This window comes from Brienomyrus brachyistius, chromosome 14 (assembly GCF_023856365.1).
Source record: "Brienomyrus brachyistius isolate T26 chromosome 14, BBRACH_0.4, whole genome shotgun sequence".
Taxonomy (NCBI): Eukaryota; Metazoa; Chordata; class Actinopteri; order Osteoglossiformes; family Mormyridae; genus Brienomyrus; species Brienomyrus brachyistius.
The window spans coordinates 731,731-754,832 of NC_064546.1; the positions used below are offsets into that span (position 1 = coordinate 731,731).

General features: G+C 48.1%; 1 protein-coding gene across 4 annotated transcripts in view; it reads left to right on the forward strand.

The window, feature by feature from the left end:
* Positions 1-21,840, forward strand: part of rgs6 (regulator of G protein signaling 6) — a 56,242-nt gene extending 34,402 nt beyond the window's left edge. Inside the window, exons 3-18 of one of the 4 annotated variants that reach the window (XM_048975438.1) lie at positions 7,611-7,707; positions 8,786-8,836; positions 8,993-9,099; positions 10,504-10,555; positions 10,686-10,750; positions 11,201-11,277; positions 11,648-11,729; positions 11,853-11,927; positions 12,023-12,121; positions 12,226-12,287; positions 16,113-16,223; positions 16,606-16,734; positions 17,316-17,502; positions 17,974-18,063; positions 18,602-18,655; positions 19,453-21,840. In XM_048975438.1, the coding sequence (XP_048831395.1) occupies positions 7,611-7,707; positions 8,786-8,836; positions 8,993-9,099; positions 10,504-10,555; positions 10,686-10,750; positions 11,201-11,277; positions 11,648-11,729; positions 11,853-11,927; positions 12,023-12,121; positions 12,226-12,287; positions 16,113-16,223; positions 16,606-16,734; positions 17,316-17,502; positions 17,974-18,063; positions 18,602-18,655; positions 19,453-19,503 (1,389 nt within the window). In that variant the 3' untranslated portion in view covers positions 19,504-21,840. The remainder of the gene's footprint in view (positions 1-7,610; positions 7,708-8,785; positions 8,837-8,992; positions 9,100-10,503; positions 10,556-10,685; positions 10,751-11,200; positions 11,278-11,647; positions 11,730-11,852; positions 11,928-12,022; positions 12,122-12,225; positions 12,288-16,112; positions 16,224-16,605; positions 16,735-17,315; positions 17,503-17,973; positions 18,064-18,601; positions 18,656-19,452) is intronic. The other 3 variants (XM_048975439.1, XM_048975440.1, XM_048975441.1) reach the window with 3 other exon arrangements.
* The last annotated feature ends 1,262 nt before the right edge of the window (positions 21,841-23,102 follow it).

Consider the following 23,102-nt stretch of genomic DNA (forward strand, 5'->3'; position numbering starts at 1 on the left):
GCGAGCTCCCTAATTACCATCTGGCGGGAATCTGACTACTGCCCCCGCCCTTTTTGGACGGCTTGCTCCTGCAGATTTGTGCTGTGTGCTACTATGAGTCTTAAATTTGGATTCCCCCCCCCCCATGCGGAAGAGCCCATTAACACCAATGTTCATGATGTGGTACCTTACTGCACATCAGGCATGAATGACTGGGCTGTACAAATCGAGAGTGTGGATGTTAACTTGCCATGGAGGAAGAGCTTGGAAAAAAATACATGCTGTTTCTATGTGTGAAGTGTCTGTGGTGCCCAAAGATGTGGTTCTGGTAGTTGAACTGCCCTGTGTGTGTCAGTGTGTCTGTCTGTGTGTGTGTGTATGTTTGTGTTTGTTTGTGTGTTGGTCTGATCTTTTGACACTGTAGGGACCATTTTTTTGGGTCCTCACAAGGGGAAATTCAATTTCATAAAGATCTGTGACTGCAATCAAAAAACTAAAAATGCCTTAAGTTTTGTATTTTGTTTGGTTTACATACGGTTAAAGTTAGGGTTGGGTAGGGGTCGTCATTGTTGGGATCAGGGTTCTTCCCTTAGAAATGAATGGATGGTCCCCACAAAGACATGAGTACAGGTGTGTGTGTGTGTGAGAGAGTTTGTGTGGGTTTACATACCCTGTCATGAATGTGTACCTCTCCAGGTCCAGTCAAAAATCACTCCCCTTGGAGTGGAAATGGGTCGGTCTATGTGTCGCCTTGTTCATCTTCAGTTCTGGACTCTTTAAGGCCAATATAAGTGAAGTTTTTTAATAGGAAGTGTATTTCAGGAGGTATAAAAGGGCGGCATTTTAGATTTAGTAGATTGTGTTTTGTGGGCACCAAAGCACCTTAAATGCTCTGGGTGGAAAATACATGGTCCGCACAAATCAGGTTTAGTAGTACAGCGAGCACCCAGAGAATCTTAAAGTGCCGTGAAATGTTCTGCAAGAAGCTGCCCCCCCCATCTCCCAGCCCCAACTGTCCCCCCCGGCCAGATCTCGACTGGGCTTTGAAACTGCAGGGCCTTGAAGCCGCAGGTGGATTTTGGGTCTCTGCCACCCACGTTTGAAATAGAAAGGTGAACTTTGATTAAATCTATGCTCTGAAGAAGGGACCTCCTATTCTGTCACCCTCCACCGCCCCCCCTCTAGCCATGTCACTCAGCCCCCTTTTATCTTGCACCTGTGGGTGGTGATGGGGCAGGGGGGGTGCAGGTCTGCTATGCAAATCTTTCCCAAGTTTCCCCTCCAACTCACCCTCTTATGGTTCCTACCTGCCATTCTCGGAGGGGGGGGGGGTTTGCTCCAAATGAAAGCAGAGGCTGAATATTTATGATATAAGCCACTGTTAGGCTTTATAAAGTCCATTCGCATTAAGTCTGAGCGAAGGGCAGAGCCTGTATCATCTATTTCAGCATTTCTTGATACAAATCGTTAGCATTTCAGGTGTTCCATGGGGCCAGAATACAGACGCAAGGATAATGCAAGTAATGACAGGAATACAAAATATTATTGTAGTAACTTATTTTTAAAAAGCATAAATTTCCCAATCAGAATTTCCTACATTCGAATATAAACTGCATTAAAAAGCGTAAAATGTAGAAGGGAGTGAGAGCCCCTTTCTAATATAGCGCGTGAGCAGCACTAAAGCCATTTCGACAGTGTTTTCACAGATAATCTTTTATTTTCATTTATTTTCTCCGCCCGTGTTTTTATCCAGAGCACCTAAAATCATAGGGAATTTGCATATTTATCGAGTTGGGCAGAGTGATGTGTCCTGAAGCTATTTCGATTAGGATCTGAGCCAGCACATGCAGTTCAGCGCTGTGACAGAAGGCCTTCTTTTACTCGATTATCTGCTTTGTCCTTCACTACTACGCCCCCTGCTGTGCTATTTTTAATTTAAATAAATGCTAGAGACTTCTGTAAGCCCGTCACTGTTTTAAACAATCAGTGCTTTAAGCAAGGAGAGAGGTTTTCATGTCCTAGGATAACCCCCCCCGCCTCCCCTCCCCAGCCCTGGGGAATCAGTGGCCTTTAAGATGGTAGCATTGTGGGAATTTGATGATTGATGTAAAGCGTGGTTCCATTGTTGTGTGTTAGCAACCCTCGTGGGGAGGGGGTAACTGTGTAAATGAAATGTTTAAAACATGTTGCAGCTTAGTGCTGGGGATTTGCGTACGGCTTTCTCTCTGCTTCCCTCCTGAAACGCTCCATGTAACCAAGAAATCTAGTGCTACAATTGCAACTGAACTCACCCTCTTTCCCACCTTGTTCACCGATGCCTACTGAAATGGTAGTGAAACAGCGCCGCCCTGTTGCATATGTGGTGAATTGTTCTACAATTGTCCTGTTTTGATCACAGTTCCCAGTAGTGGTGATCATCCCGCCTTCATTTCTGACCAAATACAGGCCTTGGATTTTTTTAATTGTGTCATGCGCAGCTTCATGAGCCGGCCCCTCCCCAGGGTGGAGGCTTCCCCACATTTGCGGGTGCCTCCTTCTGGCTGCCCTACTCACAGTCTCACAGCAAGTGTTACTAAGCACTGCTCCTGCAGGAGCCTGTCATCCCCAGACAAGCAGCAGATTTTCCTTTTGTTTAACCAGGCAAAGGTGATTGAGACCCTGGTTCTTTTATGGAGCTACAGCCTGGATTTGTGGTACAACTGCCGGAGGAAAGGAACCTGAAAAAAAATCCATTCAGGCAATGCCATGGCCACCCTAGAGGTTCCAGGAATTCTGGTAGAATTTTACCATTAACCAATGATATGTTTTGAGCCGCTGAATGACAGGGAAGGTGCACTTCGTGGGCAAATCAGCTTGCAGCTGGGGTCAGTCCTACCTCTGCATGCACCCAATGAAGAGTCTTGTACCAGAGATTCTGTAATCAGAAGGCAGCCAGGTCAGTTTGGCACCAGAGTCGGGCTATGTTAGGGAGCATCATCCCAGCCCTGGTGGTGCGCTGTTGTGGGTGGGCCTGGGATGGTGTAGTGGGTGTTGCCATGGTGCCAGGGGGTGCTGGTCGTCATCACTACCAGTGCGCCCAAGCGCTCGCCCAACTAGGGTCCAACTGGGCGTGGTAGCAGCGGAGCCTGACAAAGCCTGACCAAGTGCAGCATCTCTCAGCATGATTACTGCATACAGAAGCATGCTGGGGAGGGGTGGTGCTTATCAGCTGCAGGCAGGAATGCTGCCCTCTTGAAACCACTTATGGTGTGCTGGAAACACACTCGGCCCCCACCTTGGCCACGCCACTGAGAACCTCCCCGGAGATAATGGGCTATTTTTGAAATTGTAAAGTTATGAAGGGGTGTGTCTGCTTGCACATGCGGAGGCAACTCGGGCATGAGTGTGGCCTGGAGACGTGGAGGGCACCCATCAGCTCCTTTAGGAGCCTCCAGGCGGGGGTGAAACCTCCCCTCCCCCAGGGCGTCGCTCTTCAGGACAAGCCGCCCTATGTGGGGCTGAAGTGTTCCTCTTGATTCCTCACCCCCCAGCCATACCGTAATCAGAGCTGAAGTGTGTGATTGGCAGAGTGCTTTGCTGTGAGCCTTTCCCCAGACCTCGCTGTCTCCGTTGCCTTGGAAACGTAGCGTGGCGTCTTCCTGTCGTGGCGGCCGCTGTTCTTCAGCATCCCCGTTAATCAGGATCCATCAAAACAGTGCTTACAGAGAGTGGAATCAGGACGCATTAGGCACACATGCGAGGTAAGTGGAGTGCTCTGCGCTCTGACGCGGTGGCCACTGTAGCCTGTGGTGGGTGTGACTGTGGAAACCCTTTTCACCGTGGGCTGAAACGTGGGCCATAGGGGCTGTGCTGTTCGGAGGGCGTTTCAGAACCCGTGTCAAACCCCTAAAGAGCTCCGCCTCTCCCCGCCCCGTAATCAGGGCGTAGCCTCGGCGATCGCTCAGAACCTGACTTACAGTTTTTTTTTTACCAGCTCTGATCTTTACCAGCACTGAGAAACACGACTGGCTGGAGAATTTCTTTTACTATTTATATTTAATACCTTACAAATCTGCCCAGTCTCCCTCTGAGTTAGACAGGAAATTGAATAGCTTATGATGGAAAGATGGAATTCTCTTTGTCAGCCCCTAAGTAAAAAATCCAAGCGTCCATTTGTTTTTTGTTCAGTCTGATGAATAAAATAGGTGGCAGGTGTGTCAGGCTGATTTGAGCACAGAAGAAAGTTGCATTATAGTATCAAAAGCAACGCCAAGCCAGGGTCGGAATGCTACCGGATCTGGGGTTAATCCATCATCTCAGCGTAAACATGGAGAAAGAAAAGAAACATTCACACACAATTCCCACAATGCACCAGCAACATCAACCCCTAGCTCCTCTCTACTTCCATTTTCATATGAGGAACATGGTCATGTTCAATTATTTAGGGAGGAACGACAAACACGCAAAAAGTTTATGTCACTGAAACCGGGAGCAGTGCTCTCACCTCTGCGAGGTGACCTTCAGACTACAGCGACGCAGGGACTGGCGAGTGTTAGATATTCATTTTTAAAATGTCAGGTTTTTCATCATTTTTGGGCCATTGTGGTAGTGGAGGCTGATTTCTTGTGCAACGGTAGCCCAGAGGTTTATGCTATGGAGACCCCGACGTTAGGCAGGCTTTTGTCTGGTGGGTGGGCCAGTTGTGACGACACCCACTGGGTTTAACCCCCAGAAACCCCAACCTTGGCAGCACTGAGCTGCGTTTGCGCCTCTGTGCCCAGGCTCCCCGACGGCCATTCAGCATGGTGTTACCCTTGTGTGTCTCGAGAGTGACGGGCAGCATTTCTGTACCCCTAGGCTGGCTTAGGGACACCTGCATCTCCACACCCAGTGCTCCTTGCTCCCGCTCCGCTTCGGACCCACTCCCGTCTTCCCACCGGAGTCCCCACTGGGGTTCTGCGCCCGGCCCTCCTCTCTCGCTCTGCCTCTCATGCAGCGGGGGATGAAACGTCTTGCGGTCTTGCAGTTTCACAGGCTTGTCTGTAAATAATAACACAGGTAAATTCCAATGCATATTGGAAGCTGTTTTAATGAAGGAATGAAAGACTGACCAAAATTACATTTAAAGTTCAGTTTCTTGATGCTGCTTCAAAACTGTCAGAGTAACTGACAAGGAATAATAACTTAAACAAGTTAGATTTACCAACATTGGGTATGGCTGACTGATTCGGACTCTTCTTACTATCTTACTCTGTGCTGTGTTACTCTCTAGCTACACACTAGCCTTTTCCCAGGTCGGGACAGAGTTAGATATCCGTTATACTCTACAGCTCCATTCTCACCTGAAATGAATTCTGCTCAGCAGACCTTTATTGGGATCTTACGCAAGGTGCCTCCTGCTTTCATTTAACAGCCGTGAAAAAGAGCACATCACCCCCCGTAGAGGTCGATTTAAACACAGCCACTAGGGAGGCTCCGCTGAGGCATGGTGGGATTAATTCTGCTGAACGGATATTGTTCTGGTGGCTGTTCTGTGCCGTCTTACTGTGGCTGTGGGTTTGCATGTTAGTCTGTCCTTTGGCTGCCACTAGTGACACTGTGTTGGGTACCTCTGTGACGGAGGGCATTATGCCAATAAGATGTTGCAGGCCAGACTAGTTTGGAGTTGATACCGGCATTGACTGGAGGAAAGCGTAAAAACTGGCCCAAAACGCTTCAGATTCAACTTATCACTTTGTCCAGAAATGTCACATTTAAATCTTTCTTCCAAGAAAATACCGGACATTTCCTGTTCTTTTACCTTGTTGTTATTACCTTCAAAAACTGTCCTGAAATTAACCATTGAAATGCAAGAAATGCAGCAGGTTAGCAAAAATATCGGTCCATTTCATCCTGGATTTTCTCATACAAGCCAACGGAAAACCCACTAAACTAGGTACCGAAATGAAGCTTTGTAACAAAGCCCCACGTTTAACTGCACAAAAGTGAACATGAGGTCAGGGAAAGACCAATGACCATCTCTAAAACCATTAAAGACCTGAAATTATTCTGACTTTACCTGGTATCAAAACAAAACATTATGACTTATTAAGTCTAAAAGGGGCCAATTTTCAATTTTTACCTACTGGTACCAGCGTGTGCAGCCAGGGACAGTACACATGGCACATGCGTGTGTGTGTGTGGCCACTGGACACTGCATCAAAATATCTGAAAATCTATTACAGTGTGACGGATGAGATTAACGAGCAGGCCGCCCGCTCTCCTAAACACTTAAGCTGTGCTGTGTAGTTCATTTACGTCAATGGGAAAAAAATGCAATAACGTCAGTCGGCAGGTTTATAATTCAGGTGATTTCACTGGTGTATTTGTTATGAACACATGGGCAAACAAAGGGCCGCCCAGCTCAGGTAATGACCGTGCTGTTTGGAAAGGTCCCCCCTCCCCCCTTGTGTAGCGTTTAATTGTGCAGCGTGATGTTTCTGAGGAGCAAACAGCATTCTTGAGAAGCGCCCCCCACCCAACCCTGCAGCGGCCCTCATAACAAATGCAGCCAATCTCTGATGACTTTCCTGCTTACAGCACATACCCTGGTTGGAATTCCACTGCCCACGTTATCTAGATCATGTTAGCTTTTCATCTGTATTGATTTTGGGTTTAAACTTGTGCTGAGCAATGGCATCGCTGCCCCCCAGGGTTGTCGGGGCGGGGTGGGGGGCTTTATCCAAAAGGAGAGGTAAGTGCCCGCCTCCTGGGGGATAGGGGCACCAGCCACTTAACACATCCAGCTGCACTGGAGAATGCAGGCTTGTTTTTGGGAGGGGGGGGGGGATTAATCACAGTCCACACGTCCCTCCTCTCCTCCTCTGCGCACCTGTTCAGCGGCGCTCCAAATTCGAGGCCACACCCCCCACTGCGGTCCTTCCGAAGGCCACCTCGCTCTCTCCCCATCACCTCAGCAGACACTGAGTGCCGATGCGGTTTGGTGGTGACTGTGGGCAAGTCCCAGTGCAGGGAAGGCCTCCGACCTTTGGTGGGGTCTCAACCTCCCCCCACCACCGGAGAGATCCTCTCTTTAGTGTAATGAACTGGCCCAGTCCTGCATCATGGATGGGGAGTGAGGTGCACTCTCTCTCCAGTGACATGCTGTGATCTGCGTACAGCAGTGCGGGGGGGGGGGGTTGCTTCTTCAGTGACAATCACCTGGCTTTCTAATGTGAACTTACGCATCTCTATTCCTTTAGCCTGAAGCTAAACATATGCTAGATATATCTCTTCCACTTTAATACTTGGAGAAGATATGAACGAGGTGATGATGTGGAGATCATAGAAGATTTTTGGGGGGGGGGGGGGGCGTGGTGTTATATAATCAGAACTGTATTCTTGATGTTAATGCGCCCATCTTGTGCGGGAGGATTTGTGGTTCAGTCACACCCTTGATATTGTTGGACTTAGTGTTTGTGTTTACATGTAAACTGTGTCTGAAATGACAGAAATCTCGCTTCCCACACGCATGCGGCAGCCTTGGCAACCAGCGGCACTGCGCCTGACAAGCAACGTACTAAGAACTAGTCAAAACTGGGCAGCTTTCCCTTTTGCATCCTCTGTGGGTCCCTGACAGCAATGGGAATGACCCTAGTCTCCCCCCTCCACAGATCGAAGACGTGGTGAAACGTCTCCAGGACGAGGAAATGGGTGTGCCCATCCGCACGGTCAAGAGCTTCCTGTCCAAGATCCCCAGCGTAGTCACAGGTGAGCCCCACCTACAGCCATCCTGACCCACAGATCTGAGGTGCAACTCCACTATCCACCCAGAGGGGGCATCATTTTCCATATTCACAACAAAGCAAAACACAGCATTAATACAAATGCATTTTTATAGCTCATATGTCCAGTACAAATGAATCACCCTGCCTGTATTGCAAATAGAATATGTTCACACTAGGGAGTGCCTGAGGCAGGATTTTTAAAAAAAAAAAAAAGGCGAAAAGATGGTGTGGTTTTAATCACAGCTTTTTAAACATCATTCCAAGCGACGTGAGTCTCATTCCTGCTGCTTCCAATAGCATAATAACACAGAGGGCCGACCGTCTGACATTAAAACTGGGTCAAACGATGTAATTGGCTCTGCGCTAGCAGAAGGTACACCAAGTGAGAAGATGGCCCTTTTCTGAAATGAGTACAGCACGAGGGGGGTAGGGGGGCAATCGATGCGGCCGCAGTGAAATGGCTCACTGGGATACACCTCAGTGATTATGCCTAAGCGAGAACCTTGCTTGTTGAGGGATTATGGAGCGAACGGTTAGTGTGAGAGAAGCCATTACTGCAGAGACAGCAGGTGGCTTTTCTGCTCTCCTTTTTGGCACCCTAATGCCAGCCATCATTCCTTTCCACTCCTCCATCACCTTCCCTTCTTCTCTAAAATTTTGTGACTGTTCTGTTTTTGAGGTGGTAAGCTCGCTGGCGAGGAACACAAGGGCATAACCGGTAATGAAGACAGCAGCGTGGAATGTTTAGAGCCAATTAAAATCAGCCGTCACTTAATTACTCGAACAAACAGACATACATTTAAAAGAAAAAAAAAAAAAAACACAAATGTTGATTTAACCACCGTGTGTATCAACAAGACTTTAATTAATTAATTGTGCTCAGATTAGGTGTAAAGTGGAAAAATGCAGGCAAGGATTGTAAAAATATGAGCTCTCTCGCCCAAGTGCATGCTGGGTAATGCTTTGGTCACCTCAGTGATCAGCTTACATCCCTGACCTATGTCACCTTTTCTTAAAACACTTTCTCTGCGGTTGCCATGCCGTTCTCTCATTAATAACAGGTACAGAGATCGTCCAGTGGTTATTGAAGAATCTCTCCATTGACGATCCAGGTATGAGGGTTCAAAAACCACAGACTGGAAGGACTGTGCTGCTTGAGGTAGCCTGTACCTTTCGGTTGAGTCATTCAGCCATGGATCCAACTTGCTGAACACAGACCCGTGTCGGCATTTTGCATCTGTTTGATAAGGTGCCATCTTCCTCCTCAGCTGAAGCGATTCATCTCGGGAGCCTCATAGCCGCCCAGGGCTACATCTTTCCCATCTCTGACCATGTGCTCACGCTGAAGGATGACGGGACATTCTACCGCTTCCAGGTTAGCAAAGCCACTTGTCGGGCAGCGAGTGGGAGATGAGCGAGGGGTACCGAAGTTATCGCCCATGACAACGAGTAGCCTGTATCCTCCTACTCTCTTGTTTGGTCTGTGACTGTCATGAATTAGTATCAGTAGCTTAACTTAGCATTAGCTTATCTTAGCATTAGCTTATCAGGTTTAACAGTAGCACCAGCTGGATGATGAAACCAGACAGGTATGTCAGCCCTGCCTGTCACGATGTATTCATAACATGCTAATTTCATTCATAGTAAAATATCCTCCCTGAGTGATTTGATCACCATTCTCGGAGGGGCAGGGGAATTGTGTAGGTAATGCCCAGAAATGCAGTGGGGCTAAAAATTGTTTGCCACCATTTCCGATGCGCAACAGGCGGACGTCAGCGGCCGTTATGACGGCGGAAACACATACGCTCACTTAAACATATGGGTCCATCCCACAGCCCAGCTGTCAGAGAAAAAATCACACAAACTGCTTGGTTAAAAATAAATCGCGTTGTAGGGAGGCCGGCATTCACTGAATGCATCCGACTGCGCTCAGCATGGAGGGAGAAAGAAGACGGTATTCCGCTTTTATTACCCCCAAGCAAACTTAGCGGGATCCATCCGAGCTGTAATGGAGCCCCAGGTCGCTGATCAATCCTCACAATTAACACGCGAAGTCAAGTCATCGTAGAGTTTGGAGGCAGATAAGTGTCTGTGTGGCCCTAAGCCACGAGAATGTAAAGGGTTACAAAGCCCGACTCCATTGTTATGGGTTTCGGCTGATCAATCAACCTCATCATTAGTCGAGAAAAACTGCGGTGTCCAGTGACAGTGAAATACAAAAACAGGGAATAGTCGGTGTGAGCGGGACAGGCGCCAGCGCACCACTATCTCACTCTGCTTTGACATTCCTCGGCCACAGATGCCTTGATCTCATCAAATCAATACTCAGCGGTGAAAGAGTCGGGCTGCATCCGCTTTTCATTGAGTTTCTGTAATTTAAGAACAAAGGCATGTAGCGTGAGTGTAATGCCCTGATCGGGTGTGGGGGAGGGTATATGTCTCTGTGAACCTTGCCTGGCCAATCAAAGGGCAGAAAAAGCGGCGAGGATGTCTCTTCCCATAGCAGGCCGCCATGACGTTTTGTGACGTTTGGGGCACGGTGTACCAGTGGGGGGGGAAGGGCATCGGCAAGGTCACTCTTACCAGTAATTGGTGCTGAGAGATTACCCTCCCAGGCAGTGATGAGAGGAGATTTACGATGCTGGGCTTTGATGTTTTTCATGGACGTGGCTGGGCTGAATGACAGTCACTCTGCTGTCATCGGTGTTATGGAGGCGGAGCTCTAGGCATCACAGACCTAGGTTTTCACATATACCCCCCTCCCCCCCATGCTCTCCAGGCCCCATATTTTTGGCCCTCCAACTGCTGGGAGCCGGAGAACACGGATTACGGTAAGGACAGCCCGCCATCCTCCTGCTGCCCTGCACCTCACGGCGCTGCGTGGTTCCCCCCAAACCCCAAATACACGTTTCTTCCTGGTCTGGCCTTTCTCCATCAATCTCCTGTTTTATCCCCCACCAGCCATTTACCTCTGCAAGAGGACCATGCAGAACAAAGCCCGGCTGGAGCTGGCCGACTATGAGGCGGTGAGCCGTCTTCAGGCCCTGGGGCGTAGTGGGGATGGGGGGGCGGGTGGGGGTCACGCCTCTTTCGTTGCACTCTCCTCAGGTTGCTCAGCTTTAATCCGGTTCTCCTTGGTGGAGGCCCAGAAAGCCTCTCTGCGGCGCAGCGCAAGCTGCCTACAGAGGATGGAGCTTCCCCAGTAAGAGCTGAAAGACCGACACATCCATTATTTATTAGACACTTATAGACGCTTGGAAACCAAGCCGGTTTTCGGCCCCTGCTGTCCCCATGCCCCGCGGCCTATTTACACAGTATGCTTGGCCATAGAGCATATATGTCGCACTGACCCCCTGCTGGAGGGCACTGTGCCCCCTCCACTCCCTGAGGTGGGACCCACAGTTCTTTGGATCCCTGTGCTGTTCCCAGGTCAGCTGTGTCTGAGCTCAGCGTGCAATTTTTGCCTCTACCTGCAGGAGAACTTGGCTCGGTTGCAGAGAGCCTTCGCGAGGAAATGGGAGTTCATCTTCATGCAGGCAGAAGCCCAGGTCAAGTAAGTGTCTGGGGGTGTGGGACAGCTGGGGCTATTGTCAGAGAGCCTGCTAGGGGCCCATTCTGAGCTGAAGACCAGAGTTGCTGTCATTTAATAAAACAGTACGATGCTGTTGCTTGTCTCTCTGAGAATCTGAATCGCTCAAAGATAAAAATTTCACTGCTGTCCAGCTCTCGCTCGTCGTCCATTTCTATTTTTTTTCCACTGCAGACACCTGACAAAAAAAACTAGTTCCCATTACACAGCTCCATCTAGTGGCAGGTCAATATAAGAGCGCCACAAAATCCACAGATCACCTCCTGTGCAATGTCGGGGGAATGATAAGTTACAGCTCACATTACTACTGAAATGATGTCATCGGTTTACTCAGAATTGACAGGAAGAAGGACAAAACAGAGAGGAAGATCCTCGATAGTCAGGAGAGGGCATTCTGGGATGTGCATCGGCCAGTGGTGAGTGGGACATGGGCCCCGGGGAAGGCAGTGTCCATGGGGTTTAAAGCTAAGATCCAAGAGGGCACCTGTATTCTTGGCCATGTTGACATCATGAGTTTTGATCGCATGGCTCCCACACAGCCAGGCTGCGTAAATACTACTGAGATGGACATCCGCAAGTGCCGACGTGAGAAGAACCCGCAGAAGGTGAAGAAGGTAAGATCTGGGAGCTGTGGTCAAGAGGTATATCCTGGTGGGCGGAGAGATGAGGCCTGGGTATCTAACGGATTTGTCCCACACGGCCTTGGCAGTCAGTGTACGGGGTGACGGACGACACGCCCACTCACAGCCCAGTCCACATGCCGTCCCAGCCAATCAGGAAGGCAACCAAAGAAGATGTGCAGAAGGAGGTATCTGAGCTGACACGCTCCTGGTCACATGTTCATTTTCAACCAATAAGCCGTTTCTCTGTTCCCAGGTTCTTTTAATGCTTTTTTTTTTTAAACCCCTGCAGATATCATTCCTCAACATCCAGCTGGACAGACACTGTATGAAAATGTCCAAAGTCGCCGACAGGTGCGATTGTACTATGAAAACTTTCACGCTGAATGTTTGATCAGATGAGTAAGCTGGCAGAGCTGTTTACCACATTTGCTCAACATGACGAACCTGGCTGTGCACACATTCAGCTACAGAAACAAAGACTGTATGCATATCGCATATTTCTGTGCATTGGGCGCAATCCTGGCATGGCTGAAGGCAGCACGGCTGCTTCAGGTTGGGAGCCAGTGTGCGGTGATGCTTTACAAGTTGCCTGATGCCCCACACAGACAGTCTCCCCCCTCCCCCCCGGACCTGCTGGGAGATCGTGACCCCAAAGTCCTTCTGCACGTGGACTAGCTGGCATCTTAGCCTGACCCCCCCCCCCTACTCAGTGTGTGGCTCTCAATCTGTTCTCCTTGTACGACACCTAAAAATCTGGTTGGGGAGCCTCAAACATTCCCAGCTGATCCACTTCGCCACTCACTGTCCCTCTCATGCAGGGGTGTCTCTGTCACAGAAAGCCTGGTGGGACACGATAAACACGAAGATGCACAGTACTTGCTCAGTGAATCCTAATATATACGTACCTCAATCACAACATGCATTCATGTAATGGACAGGAATAAGCGGAAGTGGAGGCAGACATTATTAATAACAGCATCAGCTCATAGAACTGGTAAATTATCCTGTTATACCTCATCGAACTACAAATACAGATATATTAAGCAGTAAATGATCACTATTGTAACACATCCAAAGCAAACTTTAAGAGCAAGGAAACCCATTGCAGTCATGCGGGCGCTGCATCGGTCTGTCACGGTGAAGAGAGAGCTGAGCCAAAAGGCAAAGCTCTCGATTTACCAGTCGATCTACGTTCCTACCCTCACCTATGGTCATGAGCTATGGGTAGTGACCGAAAGAACGAGATCGCGGGTGTAAGCGGCCGAAATGAGTTTCCTCCGCAGGGTGGCTGGGCTCTCCCTTAGAGATAGGGGGAGGAGCTCGGTCATTCGGGAGGGACTCAGAGTAGAGCTGCTGCTCCTCCGCAGGGTGGCTGGGCTCTCCCTTAGAGATAGGGTGAGGAGCTCAGTCATTCGGGAGGGACTCAGAGTAGAGCCGCTGCTCCTCCGCAGGGTGGCTGGGCGCTCCCTTAGAGATAGGATGAGGAGCTCAGTCATTCGGGAGGGACTCAGAGTAGAGCTGCTGCTCCTCTGCAGGGTGGCTGGGCGCTCCCTTAGATATAGGGGGAGGAGCTCGGTCATTCGGGAGGGACTCAGAGTAGAGCTGCTGCTCCTCCGCAGGGTGGCTGGGCTCTCCCTTAGAGATAGGATGAGGAGCTCAGTCATTCGGGAGGGACTCAGAGTAGAGCTGCTGCTCCTCCGCAGGGTGGCTGGGCTCTCCCTTAGAGATAGGGTGAGGAGCTCGGTCATTCGGGAGGGACTCAGAGTAGAGCCGCTGCTCCTCCGCATCAAGAGGAGCCAGATGAGGTGGCTCGGGCATCTGATTAGGATGCCTCCGGGACGCCTCCCTGGGGAGGTGTTCCGGGCATGTCCCACTGGGAGGAGACCCCGGGGACTATGTCTCCCGGCTGGCCTGGGAACGCCTCGGGATCCCCCCAGAGGAGCTGGATGAAGTGGCCGGGGAGAGGGAAGTCTGGGCTTCCCTGCTGAGACTGCTGCCCCCGCGACCCGACCCCGGATTAAGCGGAATATGATGGATGGATGGAAACCCATTGCTTAGAGGTCCTTAACTTAAAGTCAAAGCACCCTTGCAATAGTGCAGAATAGGCTCACCAGTGACGTTCACTGCTTGAAAATAAAACTTGCATGTTCTTTCATCTGGGCAAACTTTTAATCTCTAATTTTTGCTCTAAATGAACAAGCACATGCAGCTGCTCAATTTCTTAAATCCTGACGGGTCGGTCCTTTGCACAGCAATGGAAGACTGTTAGGGGCAGTTCTGTCTTTCATGCATCAGATGTAACAAGATATCTGGTAGCAAGATAGTGCCACCATTGTCATATGTAATAAGGGCACAACAATATTATTTGTGAATAATAATAAATATCGTTATAGACTGAATTAATGATCATGTCGCGCACTGTCCAACAGCGACATCTGGTGGGGCCTGGCCCGGGTGTTCTGTGTTATCCCCCCACCACTGAACTGAATTCTGAAAGGTTCACATGGGGGTGTTGTCACTGGCTACTGCCTTATTTAAGTAGCTTCATCTGGGACCAGAGTAGTGTGCTACACCAAAGGTTTTTCTATTCAACAACACTGCAGTCGATACGAAGAAATAATTCCAGTGTGTTGCTGGGAAACCTCCCCGTCGCCAGATACGTCAGACGGAAATGTAATGCTCAGTTAATTCGTAAACTCTGAGGTGCTGGACCTCATAAAGATGATGTCATACATGCAATGAGTCTTTAACAACTATAATGTTCTATTAATTACTAAACACATAACAATGAAATATTTTCTAATGACCTGTTAGTTACACCAAACTTTTGATCAATGTTGCACTTTTCATGCTCCTTTTTTCCATTCCTTCTCATTAGCATTAGCATCCACGTGCGCTGCTCCTTTTTATGGTCCTTCTCATTACTGTTCGCATCCACGTGCACTGCTCCTTTTTGTAGTCCTTCTCATTACCGTTAGCATCTACATGCACTTCTCCTTTTTTCAGTCCTTCTCATTACCGTTAGTATCCACGTGCGCTGCTCCTTTTTGAGGTCCTTTTCATTACCATTAGCATCCACGTGCGCTGCTCCTTTTTATGGTCTTTCTCATTAGCATTCGCATCCACAAACATTGCTCCTCTCCTTACTGTTTCCGCTTTTCCTTCCATCAGGTTTTCTGGTTCATTTCTGCTCTCCTGGGGTTCCAATGGCTTTGTTTCTTGTCAAAAAAAATTCAAAATATAATTTTCTTTTCAACATTTTGCTGTAACATAATTTTGCTATAATTTTAGTGGTCAAACAGTGGATTTTTCTGTGAGTGTTGTTTTTACCTTTTAAATGATAAGGCAGAGGGGCGGCATGGTGGTGCAGTGGTTAGCACTGTTGCCTCACACCTCTGGGACCCGGGTTCGAGTCTCCGCCTGGGTCACATGTGTGTGGAGTTTGCATGTTCTCCCCATGTCGTCGTGGGGTTTCCTCCGGGTACTCCGGTTTCCCCCCACAGTCCAAAAACATGCTGAGGCTAATTGGAGTCGCTAAATTGCCCATAGGTGTGCATGTGTGAGTGCCTGGTGTGTGAGTGTGCCCTGCGATGGGCTGGCCCCCCATCCTGGGTTGTTCCCTGCCTCGTGCCCATTGCTTCCGGGATAGGCTCCGGACCCCCCGCGACCCAATAGGATAAGCGGTTTGGAAAATGGATGGATGGATGATAAGGCAGATAAGCATAATATACTACTTTAAGCGAATGTATGTGGGGGAAAAAACATACAACACAACCGATTTGATAAATAGACATTTCTTTGGTTCAATTTGCATTTAATCCAAAGTTTAACTCAAATGAATTTTATTGGGTCTATTGTTTGAGGTGGTGCAGTGCTCTTGAGCTGTGCCAGTACATAGACTGCTCTGAGCCAGAGCTTCGTGGGATGAGCTCCAACATAAATTAAGCACCGCTCTCAGGCGTTAACACTGCTGGATGTCATACTGGTTGGTCCAATCAAACAAATCGCATTTCTCAGATTTGAACCGGCAGTCTTCTTTTAAGTCAGATTTCTGACCATTGCGTCCTCTACTGGATCGGCTTGTCCCCTCTAGTGTTGTCCTTTGGCTGTAGGTTGCGAATCCACCATGCTGTAGCCAACTGAGTCCTCATATTCTTCCTGTCTCTCTTTTTGTAGCCTGATGAGTTACACGGAACAGTTCATGGACTATGACCCTTTCATCTCAATGCCAGAGCCCTCCAACCCTTGGATCAGTGAGGACACCATTTTCTGGGACCTGGAGGCCAGGTAAGCTTGTACTTCAGAGTTTAAGGATCCCATCATGCTGTTCTAGTTCAAACTTTGGTTAAAAGTTACGCCCAGATGTCTGTAGAAACTGTAAGCGTGTCATTTTCCCGTGAGAAGGTCTCGTTGGTGCAGCCAAGTGAACACAGGATCTTGTATACTGGGAATCATGTTGCCAGATTTGTGGGTACCCATGGGTGTCTGGAGGAGAGCTTGTTCATGCCACCCAAGCATGTCACACACTAACAGAGCCGGAGGTTTCATAAAAAATTGTGTGCCTCATTCAAATTGAAGTGTTCCAGCAATGTGCCTACAATTAGCTCAGCCCCTGGCCCAACTTGGCTGATGGCCCCTGTCCTAACCTTTCCCTTGTCCTGGCTGACAGCAGCAAGGACCCCGGCCAGCAACGGGTGAAGAAGTGGGGCTTCTCGCTGGATGAGGCCCTCAAAGACCCCGCGGGCCGAGACCAGTTCCTGAAGTTCCTGGAGTCTGAGTTCAGCTCTGAGAATTTGCGGTGAGGCTCTCCTGCCCGTGACCCACCACATCTTCAGCTTGTTGCTCTGGCTCCCCATTGTTTGGCCACTTGTACCTGGCCAAGTCAGTCATGTCATAACTAGGGTGACCATGGGCATGACACTTGGGTCCAAAAAGGCCCAGTAAAGGAGGACACCCATGAAAGGTTGTTGGGGGAGAGGGGGTAATCATACAAATACTACGGAAGCCAAGAATAGTATATCTATTGTGATAATTATCGTAATTGGCTTCCATAGTATGTGTGTACGTGTGTTTCACGTTTTTTGGAGTTTTTTGGGTTGGAGAGAGTAGTGCTAGTTGTTGACTGGGAGGTGGGTAGGGGGAAGGGAAAAAGGAGGACAAGGGGGCTAAAAGGTAGACACCCAGCAGCAGTCCAGACCGGGAGCCAGGAAACCGGACTGTCCTGACGGGTGGACACTCTAGTCATAACACAAGACTGTCACCTACGTACCACACAGAGTAAAATGTTGAGTTAAGCAGAGGGGACCTGCAGAGGTAGTAGTGGGAGCTCTCTGAAGCCTCAGGATTGATCTGATAAGGGTTCCATGCCACTTTGCTCAGGTTCTGGCTGGCAGTGCAGGACCTAAAGCGGCGCCCCCTGCAGGACGTCCCCCGTAGGGCCCAGGAGATCTGGCAGGAGTTCCTGGCTGAGGGCGCCCCCAGCTCCATCAATCTGGACTCCCACAGCTACGAGCGAACCAGCCAGAACCTCAAGGACCCGGGTCGCTACAGTTTCGAAGACGCCCAGGTGAGTGGAGTCTGCCCACTACCCACCACTAGTGTATACCCTCATGCAGACACATGCATGAGAAGCAACATGTATTTACATAAATCTGAAAGGACATTACCATATGTCACATAATCACAGCCCAGGTGGTAGGGTCATAACATGTATAAAAACACACATGTGCACGTACATGCAGAAATACATACACCCACTCAAGGAAACGCATTCACATATGCAAGCACACACACACAGAGTTCCTCTCAGCAACAAGCAGATGGCACATGAAGGGGGAGCTGGCCAGCCTCCGGGAAGCCTCATGCCAGGGATTAAAGGCTCAAATAACGGCCCTCGATCCCTCTAGATTCCTCCAGCCCAGAATTAATTAATATCATAATGGGGTGGACACTTTACAGCGCATTACTGCCACCTGCTGGTAGGAGGGTAGGCCCCGTACTGAGAGCCACCCTCTTTTTCCATCTCCTCCTCTCACAGGAGCACATCTTCAAGCTTATGAAGAGTGACAGCTATGCACGCTTCCTGCGCTCCAATGCATACCAGGACCTGCTGCTGGCCCGAAAGAAGGTGGCGCTGCATGGGGCTCCGGGTCATGGGGGCCCACATGGGATCAGGGGAACCTTGTGGAGGGAGGCGGAGCTGCTTTAAGCAGAGAGTAGAACTGTTTTGACAGGATGGTTTACTGTATGAACTTTTAATAAAACTGGTCAGCTTCCCACTATGAAGCCCCCTTAAGCGCAGTAAGTGCGCATTTCTGAGCAAGAGCTCTGTTGTAAGTGGACAAAACAGTGGAAAAACAATTTAACAATATTAACCACACTCGTGGGGATAAAATCAAAGAGTGCCTTATTGCCTGTAGAAGAGCAGCACTTTAACCTGCAGCAATGATTTGTGAATTGGCCCTACTTACTCATTTTGCTTGAATGAGAGGCTGCCCTCTGCTGGCGTCGCCATGCACTGCGGTCACTGCTAACTGCCCTCTGCTGCCCTCTAGAGCTAACCCTCGCTTCTGCATTGTCTGTCTCCCCTCTTAATGTCTGCTCTCCTGCTTTGACCAACTTCCCATAATCCCACAACACCGCACACCCCTGCTTCCGGCCAGCAGCCTGAGAGTGAGCAGGGCCGACGCACCTCACTGGAGAAGTTCACCCGCAGCATGGTATGTACTGCTGGTAGCTGAGCTCGGCCGGCTCTCCCCCAGGGCCCTAACACCTTTCAGCTTCCTTCACAAAAGGGTGCAGCCGGAAATCTAAGAAGAATCTAGTAGAAGCAGCATTTCAGCTCACACATTATTACTATTTAGCACAATACATAAACTATAGCTGCAGTGGGTGTTCAAATTTGTAATAAAAATATTCCTCTCTTAACCTCCTGTGATTTGTTTTCTTATGTGGGTAACAGAAAATTTATTCTTATAACATGATTCAGGAACTGCGAAGGTTGTGTTTTATTACTCTCATAATAAGTTATTTCTTACCAAATATACTGATTTAATCACATTTTTGCTGCTACCTGCACACAGTTAATTGCATTTTAAGTGCAACAAATTCCTTAGCATGGATTTTGCAACATTTCATTTTTATTTTAAAGCGGTAATTAACCTTTTGGTGCGAGATGTGATGCATAAAAGCCTGATTTGGCAGTCATACCAAATCATTTTCTCCAGTATGCCCCTTCTGGCTGTTTGAAATGGCCTCCTCATATCCGCACTCACTTACCCTGCTGTGTGCATGTAAGGCCGCTGTCCTGTGTAATGATGAGTTGCACGCCGGCTTGAATTTGCAATCAGAAGGTCAATGGCTTTTTCCCCTAATATACGTTGGCACTGCTGTGTGAGGTAGTATAAGTCGAACTGTAAGACCCAACCTGTTTTTATCCCTGCCTGAATGCGCTCTTGCTCAGTATAAGATGGCTCTTCCAAGTCCTTGCTGACCCTGAACACTCTCGTCTTCACAGGGCAAATCGCTGACAGGGAAACGGCTGACAGGTCTCATGCAGTCCTCTTGACAAGACTTGGACCTGGAATAGCTGCCTCCACGCAGCAAGAGGAGCGCTGGGGAGATGGGGCTGTAGTGTGGAGACGGACGCCAGTGGGGGAGGGGCCGAACCGAGGCAGGAAATTCACTGTAGGTCTCTCTCGCCCTCCTCGCTGTGCCTCACCTTGAACTTCCAAGGTGACAAGCAATAATTCACCAGTAAAACAGGATGACCATGTCTTCATATCGTTTAAGGACAGAACTGGGACTGCTTTGTTTAAAAAACGATCCCTATGTATACAGTATGCATTTACATGGAGTCTAGTGCCGGCTTATAATCAAGAGAAGAAGACATATAACCCTGTTAGATTTCAGCTTGGGGAGACAACCGTGTCACAGGAAACAGTGTCAAGGCTCAAGGGCTTTGATTTGATCTGGCTACCTGTGTCGCATCGGAAAGCATCACAGAAGGAAAAGTCTGTTCATTTCAGCACTGACCTACGGCGGCCACTAGGGGGCTGAAAAACACTCAAAAGATTCAACTTGCGTTTTGGTGCCAGATCAACGTATTGTTTGCGCCGTGTTCTTGGTGTGACACATAAATGTTTTTTTTTTTTTTTAAATGTCATATGAAGACAGCAATGATGAAAAGATGGGTTTGTGTAAAAGATGTAGTACTGTTTTGTGTAACTGTGAAAAAAAAACATTTATCCATTGTTATTATGCAAGGGGCCAGACTCTATTTAAACCCAAAATCTCAGAGCCTTGGCTGTTAGGTCTCCCAAAAGAAAGTACAGATGTTCGTTTTCCTCAGGGGTTGGCGTCAGCTCCTAGTTCACGCAATGTACAAGTGTTACGTATAATCTTTTCTAGACCAAAAGAGCAAAGGAGTTAGGGGCCCTGTGGATTGAGTGATGTGACTTTGTGTAACTCTCACCTGCTGTCTTGTCTAGGATATTGTTTAAGATTCCGCAAATGGATAGTAACAATCGGTTCCACAGAGCTGCTCACTTCCAAAGAGGGAAATTATTTGCCAGGGAAATCCAGCAGTGTGTTGTAAGTTGTGTAGCTGACATTATTGATACCGCAGCTTGCAGGACTTGTCAGTGACGTACTGTACATGTTCTCCCTCTCGTTTTGTGTCCCTTATAATGTACAAACACTCCTGTGTGGTAGAAGGTGTCCTCTTGTGGATACCACATTGTCCTCCTTCTTCTTCACTTTGACCCTCTGTTACACCCCAGGGTTCCTGTACACCGATAGAAGAAACCCAGAAACTCCTGTCTTCTGTTTTTTTGTGATTGTAAATAAAAGATGAATGTAAAGCCTTTTTCAGTTTAAAAGCCACAGAGCATCAACACTTTAAATTGTGGCGATGAATGACCAACGTGCGGGTCCCTGTTCTGTGTGCTGCATGTGTTCACAGGAAGATTCTCTATGCTGCCATGTAAAATGCTTATGTGTGTGTGTGTGTGTGTGTCTGTATGTGTGTTTTTCTTTTGCAATCTGGTTGGAGCGTTGCTGGTGACTGGTTTTCAGTTTCCATTGACAGAGCTCCCAAAACTGTGGTTTGCACGTGTTAGCTGGCAAAGAATCAGCAACTACAGTGGACTCCATGAACAGGAAGTGGCTGGTTGAATAGGAAGTAGTCTGGAAGGAAGCATTTCCAAACATCACTGGGCCATTAGTGTACCATGGACTCCGGCATTCGCCTTCTCACTCTATGGCTTCTTCGCTGCGCCCCCCCCACTGCCACCGCCTTTCATCTGGTTAACAGGAACCAGCTCGCCAGGAGGTGTTTTTCCACTGGAATGCACCTAGCGCCTCATCACAGGAAGCACAGTGACTGAGGATAAGCTCCCTTGACTACAGTGCCCTCTAGTGGTGACCCATAAGGAGGACACGCTTCAGAGTATTACCACTGCCAGAGAACATTCACACCCATGAGGACAGTACCTTCGCACAAAATCAAGGAACTATTTTGATGATTTTTATTTTTTATTTCTTTTTTTATTAGCATTGTCCAAATGCACGCTAAAGGTTACATGTAATTTGCAGCCATTGGCTGTCATAGACCTCAAGGGTGATGATAGATATGCTTAATTTATTCATATTGCACCTCAAATAAATATGTTTTATTGTCAACACTTGCACAGTGACACTGTGTACAAAGTGTGCTGTATATAAACGTGTGTTGTAGATGGTCATTAAAAGCACAAAAGCTGATATGGGTTCACAACTATGCATGTAAAATACCTAGAGGATCCCTGCTTTTAGTCACCCACAAAACTATTAGCAGGCTACCAGAAGACCCAAAAGCCTGATATCTTGTAGCCACCAAATAAACTTTTGGACGTATGTCTAACTATTCTTGAGTCGCGTTCGTTACATTTTTGCTTGCCACTGTTACATGATTGAGCCTCTGTTCAAGTCACTGGGTACCTGCACATACCCCTCCTCGCCATGGGGGGGCAGGAGAGGCAACTCCAGCCTGAGGAACCTGGCCTCATACTGACAGCCCTCACCTTTTCCCTCTGACAACCTGTATGTTTCCCATGTGAAATTTGTCTTACAGTTTGTAGACATTTTCACTCTTTTATTTACCAGTAAACAAGCCAGGTTCATTACACCAAAAATGCACAGCACACTAGTTAAGGAACAAAATGTTTAGCTGCTCATTTTAATTATTGTACATTGGTCCACAGTTCAACTAATTTATGTTTATTTAGATAAACACAATTATTGTTACCAGGTAGCTAGAGTTCATTCCGTAATTTCCTCAAAATACATTTGTGTCACAATTAATTTAGTGCAAAGCTGATACTGTAGCAAAAGTTATTCCAGATAACATTGCCATCTAGTGGTGGTGGTGAAAAATACAAGAGGAAGTTCAGTTAGAGAGAACTGAAAGAGGTAGAAGATTAACTTTATTGATCCCAGGGGGGGACATTATGGAAATAGTGACTTATTATTGATCCCAAATGGATAAATTGTAATTTACATATACTACCAGTCAAACGTTTTTGCACACCACAGGTTCTTACCATTTCTCCACTTATTTCATGTGAACAACTATAAATGAAAACATGAAAGTCAAATAAAATGTTTCCTTTACAACATGAAAAGAGTCACAGTGCATGTCTGACATCCTATGGACTGGTTGTGTGGCGATGGCACAGTCAGATTCTAGGCTGTCCTTTGAATGACGGTTCCAGTGTCTAACATACCTCTTAAGCTTCAACGCCAGAGTTTCCAGGCATCAACCATCACCGACGCGTCTGCTCCTTGTCGCTTTTGGGAATATCGGGAAACCGATGCTGTAAATTGAAATTCACAAATGAAGCTCTATGAGTTTCTGCACCAGGAGTGCATTTTCTGCTGGAGAAGGGGGCTGCTCACATTTAACTGAACATCGGCCCCTCTCTGGCCCCAAGACGGAAAAGGGGAAAAAGTCGATTTACTATATTGGCAAGGCTGACTGTCAAGGTTTGATTCATGGATCTCCGCATTGGGTGATTGGTACGCCTGAAGCGATTTTGACATTTTTTAAAAAAATGGAGGATCACCCCTCTTTTTACCTCACGCTGTCGTCAAACTCCGGTCTCAGCATCTTCAACGATAACCAGAGTT